This window comes from Anolis sagrei, chromosome 2 (assembly GCF_037176765.1).
Source record: "Anolis sagrei isolate rAnoSag1 chromosome 2, rAnoSag1.mat, whole genome shotgun sequence".
NCBI classification, from domain to species: domain Eukaryota; kingdom Metazoa; phylum Chordata; class Lepidosauria; order Squamata; family Dactyloidae; genus Anolis; species Anolis sagrei.
In genome coordinates, this window is record NC_090022.1 from 191749381 (window position 1) to 191775664 (window position 26284).

Here is a 26284-nt window from a genome sequence, read left to right on the forward strand (position 1 = left end):
CACTTATTATATTAAAATAAATGGGTGAGTCCATGCAAATAGAAGAGGTCCAAGCTCTGAAGTCTAGTTTGTAATGGTTAGGAGCATAAAAGTGAGGGGAAACACTAATATTAAAAAGCTATTTTTCAACCTGAGGGAACATCCCTCTAAGAATCCCTAGATTCCCCAGCATAGCATTATGGTCAACATCCACCAGAGGTTGATCACAGAGTCAAAAGCATAGCAAAGCTTTTTCTGCAATAATCTGTGGGTCAACTCTATAATCAACTTCTGGCAGTCATGCTGGAAAACCTGGAAACCCCTAGAGAGAACATATTAATAAAATCAATGAATAGTCAAATCCACAGATGTTAAACCTGCAAATGGGATGGACCCAACTGTATTTTGTTCTATGCCAAGGACAGAGAACCTGTGTGATTGGACTACTATTCCTGTTACGTCCCACAATGGGCTGTAATTGATGATGGTTTGAGTCCTCTGAAATACCAAATGAACAACTGATGCAACAGAGAAAACTATATCCTCTACTCCTAAGCATGGGATTGTCCAGCCTCTGCCAATGGACATCCTCAAAGCCAGTTCAGTTGTGAAGTGTTCAAAATCACCAAAAATCACTTTGGATCTCATATTTGGAGAAAGGTGGTGAAAGGGTGAGACAGTGGGCCCTCATTACCTGCTGAAGCAGTGCTTCTTGACCTGTGGCTCTCCAGGTGTTTTGAACACAACTCTCAGAAATCCCAGGCAGTTTACAGCTGTTAGGATTTATGGGGTTTGAAGGCCAAAACATCTGGAGACCCACAGGTTGAGAACCACTAGGCTGGAGCTTGATTCCAGGACACACACACACACACTCACCCTGTCCATGGATACCAAAAGTCATGGATGCTCATGTCCTAGCATATGTAAAGGTGTCCCTTATACGAAATTGTAACACAAAGGCTTACCTTTTGAAATAAAAAAAAATCAAGCTGTGGGTGGCTGAATCTGTAGATACAGATGCCAACTGTATTAATTTTTTGTCGTTAATTATTGTTCACAGGGAGCTTGAGAGATGACCTGTTCGTGTCTTCTTCTAATTAACTAGGGGCTTAATCTATCTGCTAGTCTCAACTGGAGTAGACCTACCAAAACAAATGGCTTTCCATAAGGTTGATCCAACTAACGAGACTGTTAATTAGATTTAAGCCTTGGCAATCCAGATACATCTCGTTATCTGCACAGTCTGAAGATCACATCTTCAGAAGCAGATAATCAGCACATTTGCTTTGTGCATAGACTATGAAAGCACCACGCTGCCAAAGCTGAGTTGAGACAATTCCTTGGATGATTTATTTATTAACTGGCTTACTTAGCTCCTGCTTAGTTGGCGAGAGCAAATACGCAGTCCTTACTGCTTCCCTTTCCAATCTGGTTGTGGCCTCCTCTCATGACATTTCTCATGGGCAATTGCCCAGGATGAAAGGGAAGAGTGGGAGTAGCATTGCCAGGTGAGAGCTCTCAGCCTATGAAATTTCCAAAACCAGAGACCTAGGGACAACTCCTTAAAATGTGAGGAGTAAGCCCTGGTGAAAGAGGGTGTTACAAGATATAGTCCCTGGTGATGGCAGTCAGCATGATACATGAAGCACCAACCAGAGTTATATGAAATGTTAAGAAGTCTAAAAAGGAAAGAATATATCTATATTGACACACCTTTCAAGGCAGTACACTCACCCTGAGATTCCTCCTTTTGCTCTGAACACTGGAGAAAAGGGGCCAGATGGCAAAATACAGTAAGCCCAGGTGGAATGCTGCTAGGATGCAGGGGGGTTGTCAAAGCAGGGAGAAGTATGCTTGCGACTGAATTAAACAATAGTATATCAGCAGCTTCATTTTGCTGTGTACCACAGATCCAGAGCTTGGGAATGTCACTCCTTTAAAATAAAGCTAGGCTGACAAATTCTAGGAGTCATTGCCCAAAAACAACTTTCCCAACGTATGTACATACTTTATTTACAGGATCAAGCTCAAAATTTGCTTTTAGCCATGGAACATTTCGCCTTATTGGGTGCCCTGCAAGTATGCCATCAAAAATAGGAGTTAAAGCCCACATATTGAGTAAGACAAGGCTAGGGCTGATGTTCTTATTAATTTTGGGTCTGCACCCCATGTGCGGAAACCTACTGCCAGCACATGGGGTGCAGACTCAAAATTAATAAGAACATCAGCCCTAGCCTTGTCTTACTCAACTGCCGAGTATGCCTGTCCTGTCTGGCATAGGTCTGCCCATGCAAAGCAGGTGAGCATAGCATTGAACTAAACATGCAGAATAATCACAGGATGTCTTAAACCTACACCTGCTGATAAACTCTACAAGCTAGCTTGCATTGTCCCCCCTGATATGCAATGGGAAGTTGCTGCTAAATGTAAGAGAAATAAGGTTGAACACTGTGAAAGCCATCCACTGCATGGCTACCAGTCTCCTCCCTGTAGGCTCAAATCAAGGAAAAGCTTTATGAGAACTACCACTCCTCTTGGCGTCCCCCCAGCAACAAGGGTATCCCTTTGGGCAGCTAAACTAGGAAATCCCAACTGGATACCCCCCCCCCCCGGCAAGGGTCTTTCTCCAGGGGCAAGCCAAGAATGGGCAACTTGGAAGTCCCTGAACAGACTCAGAAGTGGAGTGGGCAGATCAAAAGACAACCTGGAAAAATGGCACTACCTAAAAGAATCCCACACCTTGTGTGTCTGTGGAGCAGAACAGACAACTCTGCATCTGTATGCTTGTCCACTATGCCCTGCCTCGTGCACAGAGAAAGGGTTGTTGGAGGCTACAGACAATCCCATTGCTGTTGCCCATTTTTGTTCAAAAGATATTTAGCCACCTGCGGTCCTGCTATTTTTATCTATTTTATACTAATTTATGCAATGCTTTTGATACAAAATTAATAAATAGCCTACATATTGTTGTTGTGAGCCTTCAAGTTGTTTCCATCCTATGGTGGCCCTACGGTGGCCCTATCACAAAGCTTTATTACCTGTACCCTCCAATATTTCACAGATAAAAATTGGGACATGTAAAAAAAATCCAACTGTGGTCAGGAGGACACAAATTATAAATGAGAAAGAAAACATAAACTAGGCAATAGTAGTTTGTTTCTGCCTGTTTACCTTCTTCCTCTTCTCCCTACTGAGCAGGAATCAAAGTACTTTTGCATTTTGGATGTAATCTGAAGTAATTAAAATAAGCTGGGACAAAGGGTGGAAATGGTAGGAGGAGAGGAAAACTGGGACATTTTAGAAGCAGATGGAAAAGTGGGACAATAGAGGATTAATTGGGATTTTCTCAACCAGATCAGGACAGTTGGAAGATGTGCTAGCTGCAAGACATGATGCTACCATAGACAGTGTACAACATTAATAGGGGATGTATTTTCTGCCACCAACAAATCTTAGCTAGTCAACTCTGTGTGTGAGGGCACAGGGGAGAAAGGAGACATCCTCCAGCCCCACCTCTTTTTGGAAAAGTCATTAGGTCTCAAGAGGGTTCTGTGTACCAGCCTCATTGCATAGATAGTGAGCCTCCTTGCTTGGTTTTACAACTGGCATCCTCAGCAGTAAACACAGAGATACATACTTATGTCACATCGAAGGCTGGCACAAGTAGGTACTTACAAATCTCCCGTGAAGATGTAGCTGCTCACTGCTATTACCGCCTTCTCTTTAATGCAGGCAGGAGAAGCAAGGCATTCTGGGATCCCCAACGTGTGGGCAGGCTGAGAGCAGCCTGGCCCATAAAAGCATCCTCCTTCCACCCTTCTCAGCTATACCCCCCAATTGCTCCATCATTGAAACCAGATGGTGGGGTTTAATGAGAGAAACAGGGCAGCCTGTAGACTCTTGCTCAAGACTTGGAGGCATCCCAAAGGCTGGGATTGATTAGCCAGCAACAGGCAGGATTGAGTCTGCCTCAATTCCACAGAAAGAAACCACTGTCTCTTTGGACTTTACATTGGGGAAAAAATGCTTCTTCCTTTCCTCTCATCATCAGGAGAAGGGGTCTAAAAACACTTGATGGGCTGGACATCTATCACTTTGAGAAACTGGAGGGGAACATATTTTCACAGTGTACCAAAAATTATTGGGGATCAACAAAAGCATTTGGGATATAATTTCATTGCAAAGTTTTCTCTAAGCAAGCGAGCTCTGGAAAGGTTGCTGCTGCAGGGGAAACACCCATGGAAAAGTTGACACCGGAATTGGAAAATGATCCATTGTGGGATCTTAAGGAAAGTTACTCAAGTAAGTTACTAGAGACTCTTTACTGGTTGTTTGTGGATCCTTTAAATAAAACTGCTGGGTATTTTATATCCTCACATAAAGTTGCAAAAACAAATGCTTTGGTATCCTCAACCTAGACAGTGTGGTATAGTTCTGACACTTAGGGTTGCCAGATCTCAGGTCTGGCCTTCAGTCTCCAGTTTTCAAGGGTCCCCCATCCATATAGTCTTCAGCTGTAATCCCAACACAAAGCTGTGCTGAGCTTGATAGTGATGAGCCTCCAAATCCATTTCCAGGCCAGTTTGATCCCATTCCAATCCACACAGTAGCTTTATGTGATGCCACTGATTGGTGTCATGCTCTAACTTCACCAAAAGGGACCACCATATTCAGGTTGAGTGTCCAGTATAGCTCTAGAAATGACAATGTTGCAACAGCCACCAGTCACAAGAGCCTACCTAAAACATTTCATTTTCTGATGCATCATAATGATAGAACAACAATCTAGGAGTTTGACTAAAGACATAGAAAGGACAATGGGTGGTTTGGGTTGTGCCTTCAGAGCCAACCATTTCATGATGTTTCTGGGAAATTACTCTCCTGTTCTCTTCTTACAATTCAAATGTATGAGATGTTCTGTTTCCAAGTGCCCATTGATATCCAGCAAAGGAGGTAGTGCTTCTAATGAGTATATTCCGCTTAAGGCAGAATGAAAAATGTACATTAATAATATATCCCTAAATGTAGAAACATTTTTGCTCTAAAAACCCAAGGATTTTTTTTAAAAAAATAGATTATATTTACAATTAACAACAATCTTTGTATTGATCTACTACAATGTAGCCTCACCTATATATTACATCTAAGAGTGAGAGCCTTCTCCATCATGGCACCCAGGACAATGAGCTACACAGAACAGAATATAGTGGCTGCAGAAGTCCACTGGGGCTTTTGGGAAAGCAGAAAGCAGTTTCTCCATAGGTAAGAGGGATTACATCTAGTTTGATAACCAACCAGCCCTCTTAGAAGACCTAAATAACTCTTTCTCCCCTATTCTGGTTGAGAGGGGTGCTGGGTACAATGTAGGCATCTGCCCAAGGAGTCAAACCACTCCCCAAAAATAAAGAAACATCCAGCTTTAAATCTAATATGGTTTTGAAGCACTTTGCTCTTGCATAATGGAGAGAGGGGGAAATAGAGAGCTCTGGGCTCCTTTCCTCCTTTCCATTAGTCCATTTAACTGGCACTTCCAGGAGCTGGCTGAGTCATAGCCAGGAATCGGACCGCTCAAGGAAATTCTTCCCTTCCCCCCACATCCCCCCATAAGGAGAAGCAAGAAAAAGCTAGTCTCTCTCAAACTGAATTTGCTTTCCCTTCCTCTTCCCTTAGCAAGAAAGAGGGAGGCCTGCTGAAGTGACAGGTAGAAAAGTTCCATCTGGCAACTTGTATGTGTATGTATGACTTCACTTCCTGACATGATGTAGGGCATTTGGAAGGCTGCAGAAGTAGATCCATCCATTTGTGGCTCTCATGTCAGTGGGGTGGTAAAGCAAGATTTTAATCTAAACTTCAAAAAAGTTATCCAAAGTACTGAACCCCATCTCCAAAGTAGATTCAGGACCTTGGAGAGCTCATTTGAAGTTATTTGACCCACACCGAAAGGGCTCAGCACCCTGACTATACAGCTGGTACCAAAGCTGCAAGTTGATCATAGAATCACTGGAGGACCTAGAAATTCCTAGACAATTTTTTAACCCGAGATAACACTTTTCTAGGAATTTTTAGGTCTTCCAGCATGAATCTATGGTCACTTTTCATTGGAAGATGAACACGGAATCTCATTGGAGGATCTAAAAAGTCTGAGTAAGGTGTTCTTTCCGGAAGTCTCCTGATGCTCCAGCATGACTGGCAGAAGTTGAGCATAGAATCACGGGAGTTGTTGTTTTACAAGGTATTTAGTCTTCTCCACCAAAGAGTGCTGCTGTCTCACCAAACTAATGATCTCATTATCCCATAGCATTAAGTTAAGGCACTTAAAGTAGTGTCACTGCATTAATTCTACAGTGCAGGTGCATCTTTAGAAATCCCTGAGAACGGTAGTTTAGAGATTGGAGGAAAGTACACCAGAGCTTTATCAGCAGCTCCACCAAGCTACAATACCCCAGCTTTTTGAGATGTGGGAGAAGCTTTGACCATCTATAAAACTCAAAAGTCTACTTCTGCATTATTCCGGAAAAATGCTGGCTCTTTAAAATTCTTCAAATAGCATGGACAATTGTCATTTGTGGTCCCCCAAAGTCTCAAAAATCAAGTAATGAAAATTATATTATAGTGAGTGAGACAAACATTACAACAAGGGGGTTGTGGTGTTGCTAGTCTGCACCTCCTTGGATTCCGTTTTTCTCTTTCAGAAATGCTTCCATTATGTAGTGTCTAATGGCTAGAGTCAGGGTAGTGTGGAGTGTTGAATTGGCTCTACCCTGTCTCTATTCTATCCGCTTAACCTTTCTTAAAGTATTTACAGTCTGATCAAATAAATTTGGTGACGAGAATAAATTTAGTACCAATGCTGAGAGTGAATTTGTTTTAGTTGTCACACCCAGCCTGTAACTTGGGATACTCGGATTGATTATTTTAATTTATTCCAGGATTTGGGGCTGGGGTCGGCCACTAATAAGGCAGTTCTGAGTTTCTTTTCCTGATGATTTCATCCAGTGGATGGGGGACATGAGAGAAGCCTCCCCGCAGGATTGCAACACATTCGGGCATCCCCTGGGCAACGTCTTTGTAGACGGCTGATTCTCTCACACCAGAAGCGACCAAAAGCATTATATTTTATATAATGCCAAGTTTTTAAACAATGCGTTATTTAAAATATATTACAACTATACCCTTGGTTCGCTCCTGATATGATAAATAAATAACCCAGTGGATGCCCAGGGGCACTAACTAGCACTCACACAAAAACACCAAACTTAAGGCAACCTTACCAAAGCTCTAGCCATGAACCTGACTGTATTGTTATGCTACAGTCCTACAGCATGAATAAAAAGAGGTCTCTGAGTGTGTACAGAGGGCCTCTTGTGCAGCCCAAACTTATCCCAGCCACTTGAGCTGCGTAGATGGATGTTTAAGAAGTCCATTTAGTGACGAGGGTTAAAGGGATGCTTCACAGAAACTGTTTTCTGAGCCAAGCACTATGTAAGTTAGTTTACATTTAAAATGAAATTATCAGAGCAAAGAGTCCCAAATGTTTTGAAGGGTATATGTGCGGATAGATTAAACCTAGCAGTTTACTAAAAAAAATTGCAATCGCTCTGAGCTTCAGTTTAAATTTTAAGACGGCAATCCTATAGCTCTTTTGATTTTGTATGACTCCAAACTTTCTGACTTACAATTTTCTGGGGTTTCTGGGGCTGAGAATGTGTGACTCATCAAAAGTTACCCAGTAAGTTTCCACGGCTGAGCAGAAAATAAAACTCATGTTTCAAGAGTTGTAGTCTGGTGCTCAAATTGCTATGCTATCTGGCAGAAATGAAATTAATGAGTTGTGCGTGCATGCCTTCAAACTGCCTGCTGACTTATGGTTACTCAGTGAATTTCTTATGGTTCTCTTAGGTAAAGAATACTCAGAGGTGGTTTTCTCTAAAATATAGCCAACACCATTTGGCATTTGTTGGCTGTCTCCTGTCCAAATACTCACAGGGCTGACCTTGCTTAGCTTTAAAGATTAGATGTAATGTTAAATGTTTATAGGGTAATTGTATGCACAATTACATTGACATTAAGCATTTGATTTGAACCTTCTACGGCTTTCCTTTACTGAGTTTACACTTGTTTTCTCCCATTCCTAAGGCTCTTTTGGAAAGCTTCAAAGAATAAGGTTATTCTTTTTAGATTACAATTCCCAGGGCCTCCTAGTTAGTACGATTACTCGGAAATAATTCAGTCTCATCAGATCATTCTGACTTGCACTCTCTCATTTCCAATTCCTGAACTATCCTGCCTCTTCTCCATCCTCAACCCACCCCAAACATTAAGGAACACTTACCTGTGTTTGCTGCTGATTTTGCTCTGGCCCAAGATTATGGAGCAAGACCAGAAACTCTGCCAGCTCGAAAGGGATCTGGACCCACTCACAGAAGATTTGCCTGTATTTGCATTTTGCCTATCTATCCGTTGCCTGGACCAATCAATGCTGGGCTCGCCTTGTGGTTTGGGCGAGTGTAAGAAAAGCATCTGTTTGTTTCTCATGACAGCCAGAGCTTCCAAGGCTGCCTTTGCATTTTCTCTCGGCCACCACTCCCCACCCAATATCCCACTCTCATTTTCCCATTGATTTTTCTTAAGTGCTGAGGTCCATCAATAATGCAACTAAATAGGGGGCAAAGGGTGGAGGGATGTGGAGCTAACCACATTGCAGCGGTTTCCTGCAAGCTACAATGGAAAGATGGTAGACCAAGAAGCAATGACTTTGCCCTTCCAAGGGAACAGCCAGCAGTCTGGGAGCCTTTGTATTTTTTAGTCGGCCCTCAAAATTTCAGGTGTCTTTCTTTGCCAACTGGGCCTTTAATTGTTATGCAACATTAAAAATAGACCCTCCTTGTACAGCAGAGGTGGGAAATCTGTGTCCAAATGTGGGCCTCCAGACCATTCAGTCCAAATAGCTGGACTTTCCCACTGCCATCCTCAGTGGTATCTCCTGTTATGGATATTATTTACTCTCCCTGTGGTAAACATGATAGAGGGGATTTTGCTCAAATTAGGGGATAAAGGCTAGATAGAAAATCATTCCCACCACCCTCGTACTGAATAAATGCAATGATCACATCCATAATATCATCTCTTTTGAACTCTGGTACCGCTTGTTGCTTGAATGCAGACCATGGCAGGGTTCAATTGACATAATCTAGATCTTAACAAGGGAGAAACCCCCACCCCTTGTTTCAAAGGGTCAGGCATTTGTTGAGGCCTTCAAGCTGCAAAGGCTTGCCTAGCCAATAATGTGGAGTGCTGGGAATTACAGTCCATTGGCATTGGGGGGACCTCATGATTTCCACCCCGCCTTTAGATACATTTTGTACTGCTCAGCATTATTAGATTCCTACCTCTTTCAGGCTGTGATTTTTTGGCTTGTTTTCTCCATTATGATCGATATTAATAAAGGGAGATAAATTCCCTATGCCCAATCCCTCTCTGTCCTGCCTATGTGGCTAGAGATCTCAACATGAAGGGATGACTTCTGCTCACAAGCCTTCATAGTTCAAAAGTACATCACTGGTACACACGTCTCCTAAAAGATAAAATACCTTCTGCTCCCACAGCTGTTCAGAACACTATATTCCAGTGTGCCCAAGCTTTCTGCCAGACATATTAGACTACATTATTGGCTATGTAGGTGGAAGTTATTTTGGGAAGCAGTCCAATCGGTTAGGAAAGCTTAGTGTAGATTCATGAGTGTTTGAGGAGAATTGAGAAGTGTAATGAAAAGCATCAATAAAGTTCATGCTCTTTAGTCAAGACCACTGATTTCTAAAATGAAGTTGCTTACAAGTTTTAGCCTTGCAAGCCCATAATATCTTATAACCAACACCTCACTATTCAAGTTGATCCTTTTGACCAAGTATCACTATTCTGTTGCTTTTAGCATGATGACGGATTCACGTGTTTAATTGGTACTGCAGTCTTCCAAACCTCCCAGGTTATGGTATATTTCAGTGGTGCTTCTTTCAGTTTTGTCCTCATAAGAGAACTTCTCAGAGACAAAAGACTTTTCCTGGTTCTGTCCCAAGACTGAAGGAGTGATAGAAAAGATAAACACAGCAATTGCTCTCTTTTAAAAAATTTATTTAATTGCAGTTAATACAAAGATTTCAAAAATAGAAAGAGATCGAAACGGCAACAAGGCCGGCTTCAAGTTTTGGGATTTTTTTCCTCAATTAAAACAAAATTAAAACAAAAACCAAACAACAGCAAGTGAGGACATGTGACAAAGGCAATGGATGTTTGTTTTTTTACACTTTGTTGAGGTGGGGAGAAAAAGGGAGCGTTCAGGGCCCTAACTCAAAAGCACAAGCTACCATTCCCCATATGAAACAGGAACTCCAAAACACATCTGAATTCTAGAAGAACAGCAAATGTCTTTTTGCGTGGTGGCATCCATGGATTATGTAGTCAGGGAGCCCCTAAAAGGCACAGCCCGATTAAGTGCTATAACCACTTCTTGGTTGGCATTTGACCCTCATCGCCAGCTGGATTTGATCAAGGCACAATCCCAACATTGGCAATTTGGGCCCAGGCATCAATATGGCTATTGAAGGCTACATTGGTCTTACCCTCAGTGGGAATGGGGCAAGTACCTCCTTGGAATGGATTTAAGCAACTAATTCATCTCCTCCTTCCAACTTCAACCCATTATTTGACAAGATCTATCCAGTAAACATCACTTCCATATTTATTTCACCGAACTGGGGAAGTATTCTGGTTGCTCATTTGCTAGCCTCCTTCAGAGGAAGCAAGTCCCACACAGGTTCCGCCTTGTATTTTATGAGGGAACTAGTAATCTCAATCTCATCTCATCCCAGCCTTTGGGGCTGATGAGAAACAAGCAATTCTGAATAAGTGTAGAGCACCATTTGTTTGCTTGCATGAATAAAAAAAAGGAGTGTCATTGCCAGGGGTGTTTTCAATCATGTGAAGTTCAGCACAGTGGAGTTGCCAAGAGCGAACTATATGTCTGAAGATAGGGCCAGGATAGATGCACGCAGGATGTTTTGGGTGTGTGTGTCATTTCTTCCCAGCTGACAAAGGGCAAAGATAGAAGCCGAGAGCATAGATTCAACCAGGAAGGAGTGACAAAGGGCTTTTGTTCTTTCCAGCATTCATTAACCTTGAATCATTTAAGGCTGTGGCTGAAACAAGGGCAGACTGAACAATATGGGGAGAAAGGGGAACCCCTCTCTTCTGCCAAGTCGGCAACCTGTTCCCAACATACCCTTGCCAATGGAGAGATGGGCCATTAGCAACTCGGGCAAAGAGAGGGCAGGGTCTTATACAAACAATGAGGGAGAGGTGAGAGAAGCTGACATCTCTCAAGCACAAATAGTCCACACGGCTGAGGCCTCGTTTCCAGGCACATACATACTCATACTTGCAGGTCAACTATTAGCCAATCCACACACTGAAAAAAAGAAAAAGCAATGAATTGCTTGCTCACTCAAGCTGACATCAAGTCTTTGAAGCTTTGGTCCTTTGGAGCTTTCATACTTTGATCTGAGTCCTGGGTTGAGATAACCCTCAACCCAGAACTTGGATCAAAGTGTGAGGCAGCATCAGAACTACATAAATGAACACATGTACACACAAAAAACAAGAGCCCTGAAGGATCTCTGCACCTCCCCCACCACACACCAGCTACACATGAAGTCACTTGCAGTATATTGCTTACAGGAGGGAAAGGGAGAAAAGCAAGCTGGCTGTCAGTTGAAACATTTGGTTGTCTCCCACCCCATGGCACTTCTAAAGCACCTATTCACAGCATGTGAAGACATGACTTGGAAGGGAAGTGTACCATGCCATTGGGGAAGGGAAAAGGGAGAATGGGTGGCTCTGGCAGGCAGCTCCCTGTGTATATAAATAGTTACAAAAACCCCTGTATACATTTGGTTTCTGAGAGCTGACTGGCACCACCTGCAAGGCTGAGGGAGTGTGTAGAGAAAGAAGTGGGTTGGCCGAACTGCTAAACAGAGGCCCAACCCAGAGAGAGCTAAGCAAGAAAGAGGCACAGCCGCTGGGCAGGACTTTCCTTCCCCAAAAATGCAGCATGGAGCAAACAGACTGTGCGCATGTGTGAAACAAATGTGCCCCTCTCTACTTGCCACCACGGCTTCTAGTATGCTAGTCCACGATTCCCTGAGGCCACCCAAAGGGCTAGGTTTTCAAGTTTTAATGATGGGCCCTAAAATGTGTCCGGAGTTGCCTGGGTGGTGTCCTGGTTGCCTGGACACCATCAAGGGAGGTAAGACACTAGTGGGCAAAAGTAATGTCCTCCTTCCCTTCAGGCTAGCACGCGCTCTCAGTGAGGGCAGAGAGCATGAAATAACAAGGCAAATGTTTAAGGCAAGTAATGTTGCTTTAAACTAGTTCTATTTAGTTCTGCCCCCTCCCTAAACAGTATTAGGCCTGAATTCAGGATCATGTGATTATCTATAATGCCACTTCTAAACCCTTATAGAGTGTGAGGGAACCAGGTAGGTTAACTATTTTAGTCTTAGTCCTTAACTATGCTACGCCACTAAAATTAGAGGGGGGTTGTGAGGTCTCGTCTTCCTCTGGGTCTTATCTTTCACCTGTGGGCATAATCCAGACACAAGGCAAGGTATAAAACATGGCTTTTTGTAAGCCCAGGAAAATTAGGGACCAAGCCCCTTGAATGCACAGGCTTGGTTTCTTTGAAGGAGAAGTGATGCAAGAGCAGGACAAGGGAAGAGGAATAAAGCTGCGGAGCGACAGTCTCCCTCCACCCTCTTTTCTTTCCAGTCAGGTACAAAAGGCAAGGAAAAGCTATCCTGGATGATGCCTGGATAGGGCAGAGGGAAGTATTTGAGGGATCAGGGGACGTTTCCACCAAAGAGGCCTCTCCTTGGCCCCAGGGCTGTATTGCCCAGGACAAGGAAAACTGCGCTCTCAAGAAACATCCAAAAATAGGGGTAGCAGGAGGATAATACATTTTAAAATAAAAATAAATGCCAAACAATCCAGTTGGCATTGTTTTAGGTTACCAAGGGGGAAGGCTGTCTGAGCTGCATGGACAACATCCGCAGAGAATCATCATCTTGCAGCAGGGCAGAGACAAGGTCGAACCCTCATGGTGTGGGAAGGGGAGGAAATGGCACTCTCCCTCTTGATGCTGCCTGAGTCCCTGCAGTGCATAGATATGAGCCCTAATGGGGAGGGGGTGTCTATCTTTGATGTCCCTGCATTTGGGTGGAAAGGCCAGAGGCTCCAGCATCCGTCCATACCCTGGTTGGAAGCTGCTCTGGCACAACCTAATGGATGGCCAAAGCAGGTTATTGCCCTCAAAGTGCTTGCATCTGCCCTGTGGGAGGGTCATGAGTAACGCATGTGCAGTTCCCCTCCCTTCCTCCTGGCCAATACTGAAGGCACTGAGTGAAAAAGTTCCCCTTTGGGCATAGTGCTTGGAGGGCTTTAAGGCGCCCTCAGTTGACCGAGGCTGGTATAAACGTCCTCTGCCTCACTCAGCTCCTCAAAGATCGGGATCAAGTTCAGCAGCTCAGTGTCCGCCATGTCGTCAAACCAAGACTGGACTGGCACCTGCGGCAGAGAGAGAAGGACAAACAAGGTCAGCCTGGAGAATAGGAAAAGAGACGGGACGCAAGTGGGAAGTGGGAGACACACTTTGGGAAACACAGAACAATCCAAGATTTTTAGGTGTGGACAGGGCTGGCTCAAAGCTTTTTGATGTCCTTCTCCTTCAATACAAAGTGTTTACTAACTTAGGCTTTATTTTGGTATCAAAGACAGAAAATTCCTCTTTCTTGTCCTAGCAGTACAAAAAGTATCACTTGTGTTACTAGTGCTGGAGGAAGCAACCTCTCAATCCTCCTCTATGTGATGTTTGTGTATTTTGTAATAATGTTTTATTAGTATGCCATTTTGTAACCTGAAGTGTATGTCTTGTTTGTAGTTTGCAGTTACCTTGTCTCTTTGTACTGAAGCAGCGGGAGGGGCTGCGATCATGTGACGGTTTAGAACGTTCAGTTTTGAAATAATAATAATAATAATAATAATAATAATAATGCTTTATTTATACCCCGCCACTATCTCCCCAAGGGGACTCGGGGCGGCTTACATGAGGCCATGCCCATCAATACAATATACACAATATAACACAAAAACACAACAGAAAATCAGAAAAAATAACCTAAAATACAAAACCAATGTATATAAGCAACGCAACAATATAAAATCAAAACATTACGACATTAAAAATGAAAAAGGACCAACAGTTAGAAATGTCAGTTGAGGTTAGAGAAGTCAGCTGAGCTTTGAGCCCTGTTAGAAAGTGTTTGTCGGAGCTAAAAGTCATTTAGTCTAATGTTAGAAGCGAGTAAATGGTTGAGGTTTGTTTATAAGTTTTAAGATACAAACTCTCCGAACATTTTTGAAGTATTTTAACCCTCAAAAAATTGTGCCTGTATCATTAAAGTTTATGAAGTTATAAGTAAACAAACATTGTTATTCTAAAAAAAAGGTCTGCTTGAACCTTGGCCTGTCTATGGCATCAAATAAACTCTAGGAATACTCCTCTCAAATTCTGCTACCCCTGATGGGTTGCAATCCTAACAGGTTGTGATCCATCCGCCAATTATCCCCAGTAACAAGTAATAGAGGGGACGTGGTTTTAAAAAGGGAATTTTCAGTGATGGTCCCAATGCCTATATGTCATAATTTACTGTCATATTGGACTACTTTCCTATAGGAAAGGGGGTTCTTGCTTTTTGGGAACTATTTTGGTTTCTTTGCCCCTACAGTAGCAAAAATGCAATAGTAATTAATGAAATATTCCACTATTCTGTATCCCAGTATTCTGGGTAATTATTGGCCAGCCACTAGCACTCCATTTTTGGGCAAGGCTCTGGAGCACGTGTTGTTCTCCTGGCTCCAAGGGTTTTTAGATGAGATGGGATTTGGGGCATTGTTTCACAATGGCTTTGTTCATTTCTGAAGGAATTAGCCTCCTTCTTGAGGGGGTCTTTCTTGATTCAGTAGTAATATCTCAGTCAATCAACCCCAAATCCCACATGTAAATAAAAAATCACAGTTTTGCTCACCGCATTCTCTGGATGGAAGATGTAGGAGGCAGGAGAATTGTCCAGGATGAGGGTTTTGCGCAGGTCACGACCCAAACGGCTGAGGTCCTTAACGTAACAGCCCTGGTGAAATACACACGACTCCCGGAAGAGGCGCGTTCGGAAGACTCCACACTTGTCCAGCAGGTCAGTGACTGGATCAGCGTACTGGACAAAATAATAATGATTTGTATTTACACTAGCTGTTATAAATAGATGCCAGCAAACAGATGAAACAATTAACAGGGAGAAATCAAAAGGCCAGGAGTCTGTCAAATTCATTCATTTGTAATCACATTGTGAATGAAGTAGCTGATACCTGGCATGGATTTTTTAAAAAATCACAAATAAGTCACAAAGCTTTATGGATTTGGAGGGAAGACATAATTATATATCAATGATGCCCTTATACTAGGGATGTGCAACACCAAACCTCACAGGCATCATATCCCTGTTGCTGTAACTGCTGCCACCACACCAAAAGAATCTAAACCGACATTTAGCAAAAGTCCTAAATCTACTGTCTTTTTTTATCCTTTCCATTTAAAAGGGAAGGAGATGCAGGAAGGGGAGCTAGTCAGCAGGTTAATATGTTGTGGGAAGCAATGTTGCTCTGTGATGTGGGAAATGGGATCTTCTGCATCCTAAGACAGATGCCAGAATTACTGTCAATTTTTATGGCAACATCAGCAACAACCCCAATGGCCACCAAGAAATTTCAGCCATCACTACTGTTGTTACAATGAGGTAACAATTTGAAGTCAGTTGTCAGCCCACAGCTAACTGGGGAGACGGATCAAGGTAGCTTTCAACCCTGTGTAAGTTGTCTTCTCATGGCATGAAAGGAATTTCAGAGGTGAAAGGACATTCACTGGTCATTTATGGAAAATTTCAATGGTTTGCATATTGCCTCATAATAATATTAATAACTTTATTCTTGTATCCCGCCAACAACTCTCTGGAGCGACTTGGGGTGGTTTACAAGCAGCACAAAGTGCGTAAAAACAGAACATAATATGTAAACAATTTAGGAATACAACTGAATAAAACATACAGACATATAAAATAACAAGCAACACTCAATTAAAAATAGTGCTCATCCATCCATATAAGTAGGAAAAGGGAAATAAGTTACCCAAGGCAAGCAAGTGTGAATAAAAATGTCAATTTTGCACAATTGTTAGTACTTCTTGGCGCAGAGATTTATTTTTAATCCTGAATACATAGGCCTGAAGATCTAGTAATGCCCTTTACAGGATAGCTAGGGCAAAAGCTGCCAACATATAAGGTTAGAACTACAGCCTGCAATTCTAAGTAGCTGGAAGCAGCAAGATGCCCTCCCACCCTGACATTTTTTATTTTTCCTCTCACCTTAGCCAAGCTGGCAGTGAAGAGCACGCACTCAAACAGCTCCCCCATCCGCCTCAGGAACTCATCGACAAATGGCCTCTTCAGCACATAGACCTAGGAGTTAGCATCGGAGGTCAGAGAATGACATGACAAGAAAACTTATATCTACAACCAAACTCACAGGCAGAATATACAACTAAAGAAATGTGAATTTGAAGTCATTTGCCAGAGCATGCAACAGTACTGCACATTGGTATAGGAGAAGCAATGGGTGAGTAAGCAAAGCATAGTTCCTTTTCAGCCTATTGCTTTTCTCCAACACTGCCAAAATCAAGTTGTTTCCTTCATTCTTTGGGGTGACTGGGATTGGCAGGGGAAGCACGCATTGGTGTTACTGCCCAGCAAACTTTGGGTTGAAGCAGATCTAAGGAGTTTGTGTCCTCCCCCAAATTTTGCTGGATTTCAGTTCCCATTAGCCACACCCAGCAGAGCCAATTGTCAGGTATGATGGGAGTTGTAGTTAAACTACATTTGGAGAATCACTGGTTTTCCAGCCATCATGATAGGAGCCCCCGGTGGTGCCCTTGTGCTTGCAGGACTATGGACTGACAGATTGGGGGTTCGAATCCAAGAAGCAGGGTGAGCTCCTGTCTTATCAGCTCCAGCTTCTCATGCGGGGACATGAGAGAAGCCTCCTACATCTGGGCATCCCCTGGGTAAAACATCTGGGCATCCCCTGGGTAACAACGGCCAATTCTCTTACACCAGAAGTGACTTGCAGTTTCTCAAGTCGCTCCTGACATGGAAAAAAAATCCATCATGATTTGGGTTTGTTGGAGAACAAAAACACAGGGTAATGAGAAAACTTCAGAAGAACACAGTGTTTATGAGTGTAACATATAATTCCAGTCAAATGCTCAGGAGCATCACAACATTTCAATTTTGGGAATTGCTTCAGTATGCAGAAGTAAATGTGATACTACTGGACTTTCATTTCAGAATCTGTTATGTATCATCTGCGAAGGAGGCTCCCCAAAGGGGTCAAAAGAGAGAACATGATTGGGTCTTTGACTATACATACTAGAGAATGAATCCACTTAAAATCCAGGTTCTGCCTCCTGCAGAATTCTGGTGTTTGTAGTTTAGTGAGGCTGTTAAAACCTCCTCCCTAAACTACAAACCCCAGAATTCTGCAAGTGGATTAATTCTCTAGTGTGATGAGGTCCTTAGTCTTTGGTCCTATTAAGATTTCCTCCTTTTCTGGCTTCACGTTCAAATTAGAAGTTTGGCTTCTAGACTCTTTGGGGAAAGTTCCACCAGCTTCCTGCTCTCCTTCAGTATTAGCATTCTGTTTATTACAGTAGACAGCAACCTAGCTCCTAGTGCTTTTAAAAGACACTCTCAACATGTCCACCAGTCTTTTAACCAGAGTGAAGTAAAATACTGCAGCTTCAAATAAAAGAATGCCTCCTTCATATGGCTCAGTTAATCATTGTTCATTTTAATGAGAGTAATTCCAGAACTGTGTGTTAATAGCTGGTACAGACATTGCAGTGAATGGTGTAAAGCCAATTGGGTGTTCCTCAACATTCCTCAGGAGTTCTCTTGACATCCGTCACTTGGATATATGATATATTTCTTCTTCCTGAAGGAGAACAGTTGGTCCACGTCATTTCTTCTGGTATCAATGTGACAAGGGGCTGCCTCCTGAAACAAGTAATCAAGAATAGGCCGTACTGCCTGGTAACAGCCTATCCTGGATTACTTGAACCAGGCTGAAGCCTTCATGCAATAGTCTTCTGCATCTTCTTTGCAGCACCTGAGTGAGAGATATCTTCCTGGCCAATCAAACAAATTTGCCAACTATTTCCAGAACAGATACTTGGCAAAGAAGTGAAAAAGCCAGCCACAGCTCCCACACCATGAGCTTACCTGATGGGTCGTTCCCTCTATTTCAACAGGCACTATGAAGTCGGCATTGTTGATGGGCTGAACAATGGATTAAAAACAATATGTTAATTTTGGGTGCTTTTGCTATGCAGTACTTCCCCTTGCCTCTGTGTCCACCCCAATCTCTGTACATCATTGGAAATCCGCTCACCTAACTTACTCTGTTTTTTCTTAAACTAACATTATATGGCACAATCTGTGTGAAAATGTTTGATGGAGACAAAAGGGGCTCAAAGCCATCTTCCAAACATAGAAAATCTGATGTGAAAATAGAATTGAAAGCTGTCATGAATAAACAGGGATCCTTGTCCACTCCCAGAAACAGTAGAGAGCCCAGGGATGGGGCTACATAGACCCACAGATGGTATTTCTATTCTTGGGTGAGGTAGAACCAGAGATAATTTATCCAAATAATGGGAGTAGATTCTTCAAAGACTCAGCATCTGCCCTGAGTCTCCCCTTGGGGAGATCGGGAAGATATTATTATTATTATTATTATTATTATTATTATTATTATTTTGAGGTCCTGATAACGGCTGAGTTTTTCCTCAGTGCAACTGTCACCTGGTATGGCGACATCAATAATTCAAACGTTTTTCTTTTCCACAATCGTGATGGCTGGTGTATTATAATTATTATCATCATTCTTCTATTTTGTGCTACAACCAATATACACAGTTCACCCTCAAGCTCCTTTGAGATGAGTAAATTTAGGGTTCGGAGATTGCTTAGGTCCTTTTCCCCAACTCACATGACTCCAGTCTCTGTGTAGTCATCACCCACAAAGCTTTTACTGCTTTCTGGGAGATTCACATGCTAAGCTCTGAAGATGCTCTACATCAAACAAATCCTTTCCCAATCCTCTCCCCTTATTGTATCTTTGCTAAGATACAGAGGGTGCAGAACTAGCCTCAGTAAATGGTATTTTCCTGCTGCCTCACAAGATTTTATAACATGGAATGCTCCAGATTTACAAACAACGCTACTAACAGAAAACATCCATTAGTGGATTTGAGTGGTTTTTAATTATTTCTCCTTTATCCCTGAATCCCCCCTGAAGTTGATCTGAGAGATACTTCCATCCAAACACAAAACAGAATTTAATCCTGTGAAGGGGCTGCAGGAGAAAAAGGGGAATCACCAAACATTATCATATTTAGCGGAAAGATGCCTCCATTAAATTGAGAAACGCGCTGGAGACAAGAGCAGACAGAACTGTCACAAAATGTGGAATCTAATGTCTGATTCTACTGTTAGACCCACTCAAGAGGAGACTCACTGCCTCAACAGAACTTCTATAAATGCAGATTTACTGAGTTCCCAACAATTCAGTAGGCCTCTAACTGGGACTATCATTTCGATTAAGTCCAATGTTTTAAAACTACACCATCTCTGTGAAGCATAGTCCCACTATCTCATCCTTCCACATTTCCTTCTCTGTTCCCACTGCCAGCATATTCCTTGCGCATGTGACTACAAAGGGGGCAAAATGAGGGTGTTGACTCTAGCAAGGAAAAATCTGCTGCATCCAATGAAATACTCCTTCAGTCTCCAAACCTCTAACCATGCAGTTAACTTTAAATGCCAGCTGGGGATTTAGAAAAGTTTAGGCACACAAAGAAAAGAGGCAGGCAAAGTCATCAAGGGAAGTGAACACAGGAAATATAAGATTATTGGAATGAATGATTTCAGCATCTCACTCTCTGCAATGCTAGAAATGGAAGAACTGAAGGAAAATTTCATATGGTGGAGCAATATCTTCATTTTAATTTGGGATCAATACCTTCATTTTGGGAATGTGGCATAATGTTTGAGAACTAAACTACAATAATAATAATAACCACCACCATCATCATCATCTGCACTTAAAAACAATTGGTGCTGACAAAGTTACTATCTATCAGCTGCAAAAGGCCACCCTACTTGGATCTGCACACATTATTTGCCAATTCATCATACCATCCTAGACACTTGGGAAGTGTCCGACATGTGATCAAATACCAAAGCCAGCATAGCAATCTTGTTTGCTGTGTACTAATCTTGTTGTGTATCAAATAATAATCTTTATTTATATCCTGCCCCCTCTTCAAAAGGACTTTATATTTTAAATATAAAATCAAGCAAAAATAAAAACATAACACATAATGCATAATGACAAAATATAAAAAAAAAACGTAAACAGAACTAACAGTATCATAATGACATACACAGATTAAATTGGCGGGATTTAAAATTATGACTCTGGAGACCAGAGTTCAAATCCCTGTTCAGTCATGGAAACCCACTGGGTGATCTTGGAAAAAGACACACTCTCTCCACCTCATAAGTAGGCAAAGGAAAACCCCTTTAAACAAATTCTGCTAAGAAACCCCCATGATAGATTCACATTAAAGTTGCCATTAGTTAGGAATGACTTGAGAGCACACAATGACAAACTTCATTCCCCTGTATTACTATATCACTGTCCCCATCATCACCCCACCACCCCAAGGAGAGCAGGAGATTCACCTTGAAGGAGCTATGTACTAAGGTCTCATCCAGATCAATCACCACGCAGATCCGGCCCTGGTCTTGTTGAGTCACGTCAGGGAGAAGGCACGTCCCAGGAATCTAGAAGAGGGGGGAAAGCTTTTACTACTGTTGCAAATTTTGGTACAGCACACCACTGTGCACCATGTTGCTAGAGGTATATTTAACAAGCTTCAAGAACTACGGAAATATAACATTCAATTGTTTGAAATGAGCTTAGTTTGAACAGCTTGTCCATCTTTTGTGTAGAAAAGGACAAGAGAGGACAAAACTACTACACGGAGAAAAAGCTGTTCTGTCCCCTTCTCAGTAATCCCCCCAGGATAAACAATCCATAAGCTGATTTATAAATACATTGTAATTTAATTGATTGTTTCTATGGAAGTACATGCCGATGTTCTTTTTGAACTGTGCATTTTATCTCTGTGATATTTAATTTTACTTTATTTTCTTGTATTACTACTTTTGCTATTCCCTAACTTGAGCACATTATGGTGAAAGTGCGGGAAAACAGATAAATATGAAAAAATGGGGAAATGGAAGAATTATTCCTAAGATAGGTCTTTCTTCAGAGGCTTTTAAGCAGAGGCTGGATGGCCATCTGTCAGGGGTGCTTTGAATATGATTTTCCTGCTTCTTGGCAGGGGGTTGGACCGGATGGCCCATGTGGTCTCTTCCAACTCTATGATTCTATGGCTCTAGGTAGAAAAATCAAGCATTTACTGATAATAAATCAGCATTTGCAAGCTTCATTAAAGACTGGAACAGATGCACTTTAGCACAGGCATGGGCAAACTTCGCTCCTCCAGGTGTTTTGAACCCCAACTCCCACAACTCCTGGGAGTAACTCCAGAAAAGTGTTCCCACTTCCCTACTGGCTGTTAGGAATTGTGGGAGTTGGTGTCAAAAACACCTGGAGGGCCAAAGTTTGCCCATGCCTGCTTTAGCACATAATTTTCCAAACTGAGTGTCACGACATATTAGTGTGTTGGCTGCAGTATGTAGGTGTGTCATGCACCCCGTTTCAACAGGGCAGTGAGAGAAATTTGCTTAATAAGTGAATGATTATTTGCATCTCTTGCTCATATACTTAAACACAAGCAGTCATAGTCTCACTCTCTCATGCACAAAGAGGATTATGTATACATTGTTGATTACACTTATTATGATGGAAGAAACTTAGTATGAGTTATTCTTAGTGAAGAAATGCATGCATAAAGTAAGAGATTTATAACTGCAGAAGCCATATCCATGGAATATATCCATGGTATCACTTATTGTGCCCAGGGGGAAATGGTCCGAGGCCCTCCAAATGACTCTATGGCAGTGGTGCTCAACCTGTGTGTCCCCAGATGTTTTGACCTTCAACTCCCAGAAATCCTAACAGCTGGTAAACTGGCTGGGATTTCTGGGAGTTGTAGGCCAAAACACCTGGGGACCCACAGGTTGAGAACCACTGCTCTATGGAATGCTTCCCTTGGAAGTTACCATACCATAGAGTTATATTAAAGTATTAACATATTCATCTACAAATCTCTAGGGGTTTCCTAGAGGAATGAGTTAGTCCTTCAACATAATTCTAGGAATTTCTAGGGCAGTGGTGTCAACCTCGTGGTTCTCCAGGTGTTTTGGACTTCAGCTCCCAGAATTCCTGCCCACTGGACAAGCTGGTGAGGTCTTCCTGGAGTTAGAATCCCAAACATCTGGAGGGCCACAAATTTGACACCTCTGCTCCAGGGCATTCAACATGATTCTATAGTATGCTGAGACCAAATGTAAGGTAATTTAATGGCATTGTCATATCCATGTTTTCACATAACCACAGTCTAGCCAGGAAATGTATCCTCCATGGATACTGGGTTCTAAGTGTATGTGCACACATGTACAGGGTAAACACAGTCCTCATTAAAGAAGAGGCACAGATGTTTTGAGCAAAAACATACCTGGTAAAACTGGTACTGAAGACACTGCAACAGATCAGACTAAAAGGAGGAAAAAGAGGAGAGCACAGGTGTAGGTATCATGAAAGAAGGCGAGACTACAATGCTACCATTGAGGATCTCAGCCAGCCTTTGCATCTCCCAGCACATTATAATGAGGTGAATTTCAAGAGCTGCTTCACATATGATGTATTTTGTGCTCTGAGAGTTTATTCAATGTTGGAAGAATGGTGAGAATTCAACAAGTAAATGACTAAGCAGACAGGGTATGGAAAACGTTCAGAGTGGAACAGCTTCAAAAGCCTGGACTGACAATATTACTGCATGAAAAATGGGGACTGTTTCCAGTTTTTAAAGAAAGAGGTTCCCTGATGCAGGTCTCTATGGGAGCCCTGCTTCTGAATTCAAAGGATATGGAGATAGCCAGAAAAATGCCGCGGTGAAGGGAATTGCACTCTATATGCAATGAGAGTCACTTTTATTGCAAAACCTCAAACTTGTTTCCTTTTTCTATAGGCAAGGGGCACATTCACAGATATGAACAGTCATCCCTATACATTTATGGGTTAAAATTTAGCAGATTTGAGCAATTCTACGCTCAATTTCCATTGGAAGTTGACCATAAAATGCCTAGGGAGAACACTTCTCTAGACATTTCTAGTAGGGCTGGGCGGTTTCGTTTTGTTAATTCGTAATTCGTTAATAATTCGTTAATTTTTCCAATTACAAAATGATAACGAACCATTCTGGAGCAATTATTTAAAAAAACGAATTTTCAAAAACGTTTTGTAAATGCTTCGTATTTCGATATTGTATTCATTTCGTTATTGTTTTGAGGTCGTTTCGTTATTATTTCCGCATGTCTGGGCCAGTTTTATGGTTTAATTAGTGAAAAAAAATTATAATATCACACCAACAGTCAACAACAGAGGGAGAGGGAAGCTTCAGAAGGTTTTGGAGGTTTTTTAGCGTATTTCGCAGTTGCGTCCGCCATTAACGAATCGATTCATTATTGTTTCGGAAATCGATTCGTTAATTTTTTACCATTTACGAAATTTCGTAAATATCGAACTTTTTTAAAGGAAAATTTTGTAATTATTTTAAATATCGAAACAAAAAAACCCCCCAAATACAAATCGATTTTAGAAACAATTTTTTCCGTTGTTACCCAGGCCTAATTTCTAGGTCTTCCTGCATGAATCTATCATCAACTTCCTCCTATGTTGACTACAGAATCATGATGAAGGATAGAAAATGCTTCCCAGGTAAGTATTATCTATCTGTCTGTCTGTCTTGCCTTTCTGTGGGTTTTCCACTTTTTGTGAGGATCCTGCACCGCTAACTCCTATGAAAGTTGAGGGCTGGCTGTATTTAAAACAGAGATGAAACTATATAGACACAAAGTCAAAAGTTACTTCCTAGGACTTCAAAAAATTCCTGTGCAGCATACCTAATGACCGAGGGATTCTCAGAATTGTAGCCCAAAATGTAGCTTTTCCAAGTGCTGATAAAAATTAACAGTAACTGTAGGAAGCTTTATTTCCAATTACGTAGTTGGATAGAAAACAAGCTTATTCTAGAACATGGATAGATGTTTGCATTTCACCCTATATAGTCAAATGCATCATAATTAGTCATGAATTGCCAGTCCAGCTGCCAACAGGAAAATACATAAATGTACAGCCACTGCTCTACATGTGGTTTTCGTCTTGTTTTCTAAATGGTAACCCTTTTGGTAATGTGTGAAACAGCTCTGGAAATTGTCGTTTCCAATCCAAATCAGTATGTTTGTGCTGAAGGCAATTCTTAATAGAACGAGAAGGAGCCATTTAGATGTAAAAAGACTAGCAAAGGTTATTATGAACACTGATCAGCAGGGGGTCTACTTGCTTGCTATTAAGGCAGTTAGATGCAGATGGGGAAAAACACAAGCAAGAGAAAGTTATACATACAGATGCTCATACAGAGAGAGAGAGAGAGAAAGAGAGACAATTCAGTGGCTAGACTTATGAGAGATTTTATATCCTATGGGATATAAATATGGATTGCTGGAAGAAAGAAAGGATTTGCAGGAAAGAGCTCAGGCTCGACTAATTCTGCCTGTTATGACTCCCTGGATCACAGCATCAGTGGCCACTTACCTTGGCAATGGTGTTGGTCTCCTCCTTCGGTGATCCATGTTCTCCGCTGCCAAGGGCTGGCTGGCCAACATCCTGTGCTCTGAGGCAACAGAAGAGAGCCTTGAAGATGTTCCGGCCACGAGGCTTCTTTGGGGAAGATTTGGACACCAAGACTGAAAATGCAACAAACAACAAGGGAAACCTTCATGAGACCTGTTATACTCGCACAGAGCAAAGACATGGGGGAGAGGTTTTGTCTAACTACACATCTTCTTGACAAGCAGTTCAAGTAGTAGTTGGCACTGGAAGCAGAAGCGAACTCATTCACTGATCCTATTTGAAGCACACAACGATACGCACAAGACTCTAAGTGCACATTCATTCTCTTGAAACTATGCCATTTAGATAGATGCATATTTCATTTTCTGTGTGTCAACTGCTCTACCTAACGCTTGACTATTTTACTTACACACGAGTTGCTTTTGCCACTGGTCTGGAATAGGGCTTTTAAGCAGGAGATAATTTACCTGTATTTATGGACACCATATATTGATCTGCTATTTATAAGGAGCGATTTTATTATGCCAGGCCTAATATCACATCTTCTTACAAGCACAAGCCTTCCATAATTTCAGAAGACTTCCTTTTAACAAACTGGTATTTGGAACCTTATGGCATGCAGCTAAATATGACCATGTAAGTTTTCCAGAACTCTATGTGGAAATTTTGCTATAGCAGACTTAAAAATGATGCCACAGAAGTCTGATACACAAGACACCATTATTAAATATCATGCAATTCTTAAGATTCAAAATAGTAGCCCTCCCAAGTTTCACACACACACTTTTTCCTCAAATGTATCCACAGTTACATAACATTTTGCTTCTATGGACATTACTGGACCCAGGCCCAAATATATTTCCTGAATGAGATTAAGATATTCAATATCATCCTTACAATTGGCAGGGAGCAATTATCATAACACTGCCAACACCATCTGGTTTGGCCAGGTCTAGTAGAGACAAGGATTACCTGCTGTTGCCTGATCAACAATGGATCTGCTACCCGAGGAACATCCAGCACTAGGTTCCTTGCCTCCTATTTTAGTAACTATCCCAGGAGCTCTGACCTGCAGAGCTGTCAGCTTTCACTTAGGAACAGCTATCCATAGCCTCGGGCCAGTTTTGAAATTCCCAGGCCAGACTTGTAGTGTTTATTTAAACAAGGATGGTCTTTCATCCGTCCTTTACTAATAGCTAAGTCT

General features: G+C 41.9%; 2 protein-coding genes across 4 annotated transcripts in view; both read right to left on the reverse strand.

Moving 5' to 3' along the window:
• The window catches only part of AVIL (advillin), a 42880-nt gene extending 39117 nt beyond the window's left edge, over positions 1–3763 (reverse strand). The window contains exon 1 of one of the 2 annotated variants that reach the window (XM_060762818.2): positions 3655–3763. The gene's annotated coding sequence lies outside the window, so the exon portion shown is untranslated. The remainder of the gene's footprint in view (positions 1–3654) is intronic. The other variant, XM_067464283.1, reaches the window with a different exon arrangement.
• A 6327-nt stretch (positions 3764–10090) lies between these two features.
• The window catches only part of CTDSP2 (CTD small phosphatase 2), a 65275-nt gene continuing 49081 nt past the window's right edge, over positions 10091–26284 (reverse strand). The window contains exons 2-8 of one of the 2 annotated variants that reach the window (XM_060762816.2): positions 25042–25193; positions 22904–22942; positions 20940–21041; positions 18414–18470; positions 16503–16595; positions 15114–15299; positions 10091–13593 (exon numbers count right to left, since the gene is read on the reverse strand). In XM_060762816.2, the coding sequence (XP_060618799.1) occupies positions 13468–13593; positions 15114–15299; positions 16503–16595; positions 18414–18470; positions 20940–21041; positions 22904–22942; positions 25042–25193 (755 nt within the window). In that variant the 3' untranslated portion in view covers positions 10091–13467. The remainder of the gene's footprint in view (positions 13594–15113; positions 15300–16502; positions 16596–18413; positions 18471–20939; positions 21042–22903; positions 22943–25041; positions 25194–26284) is intronic. The other variant, XM_060762817.2, reaches the window with a different exon arrangement.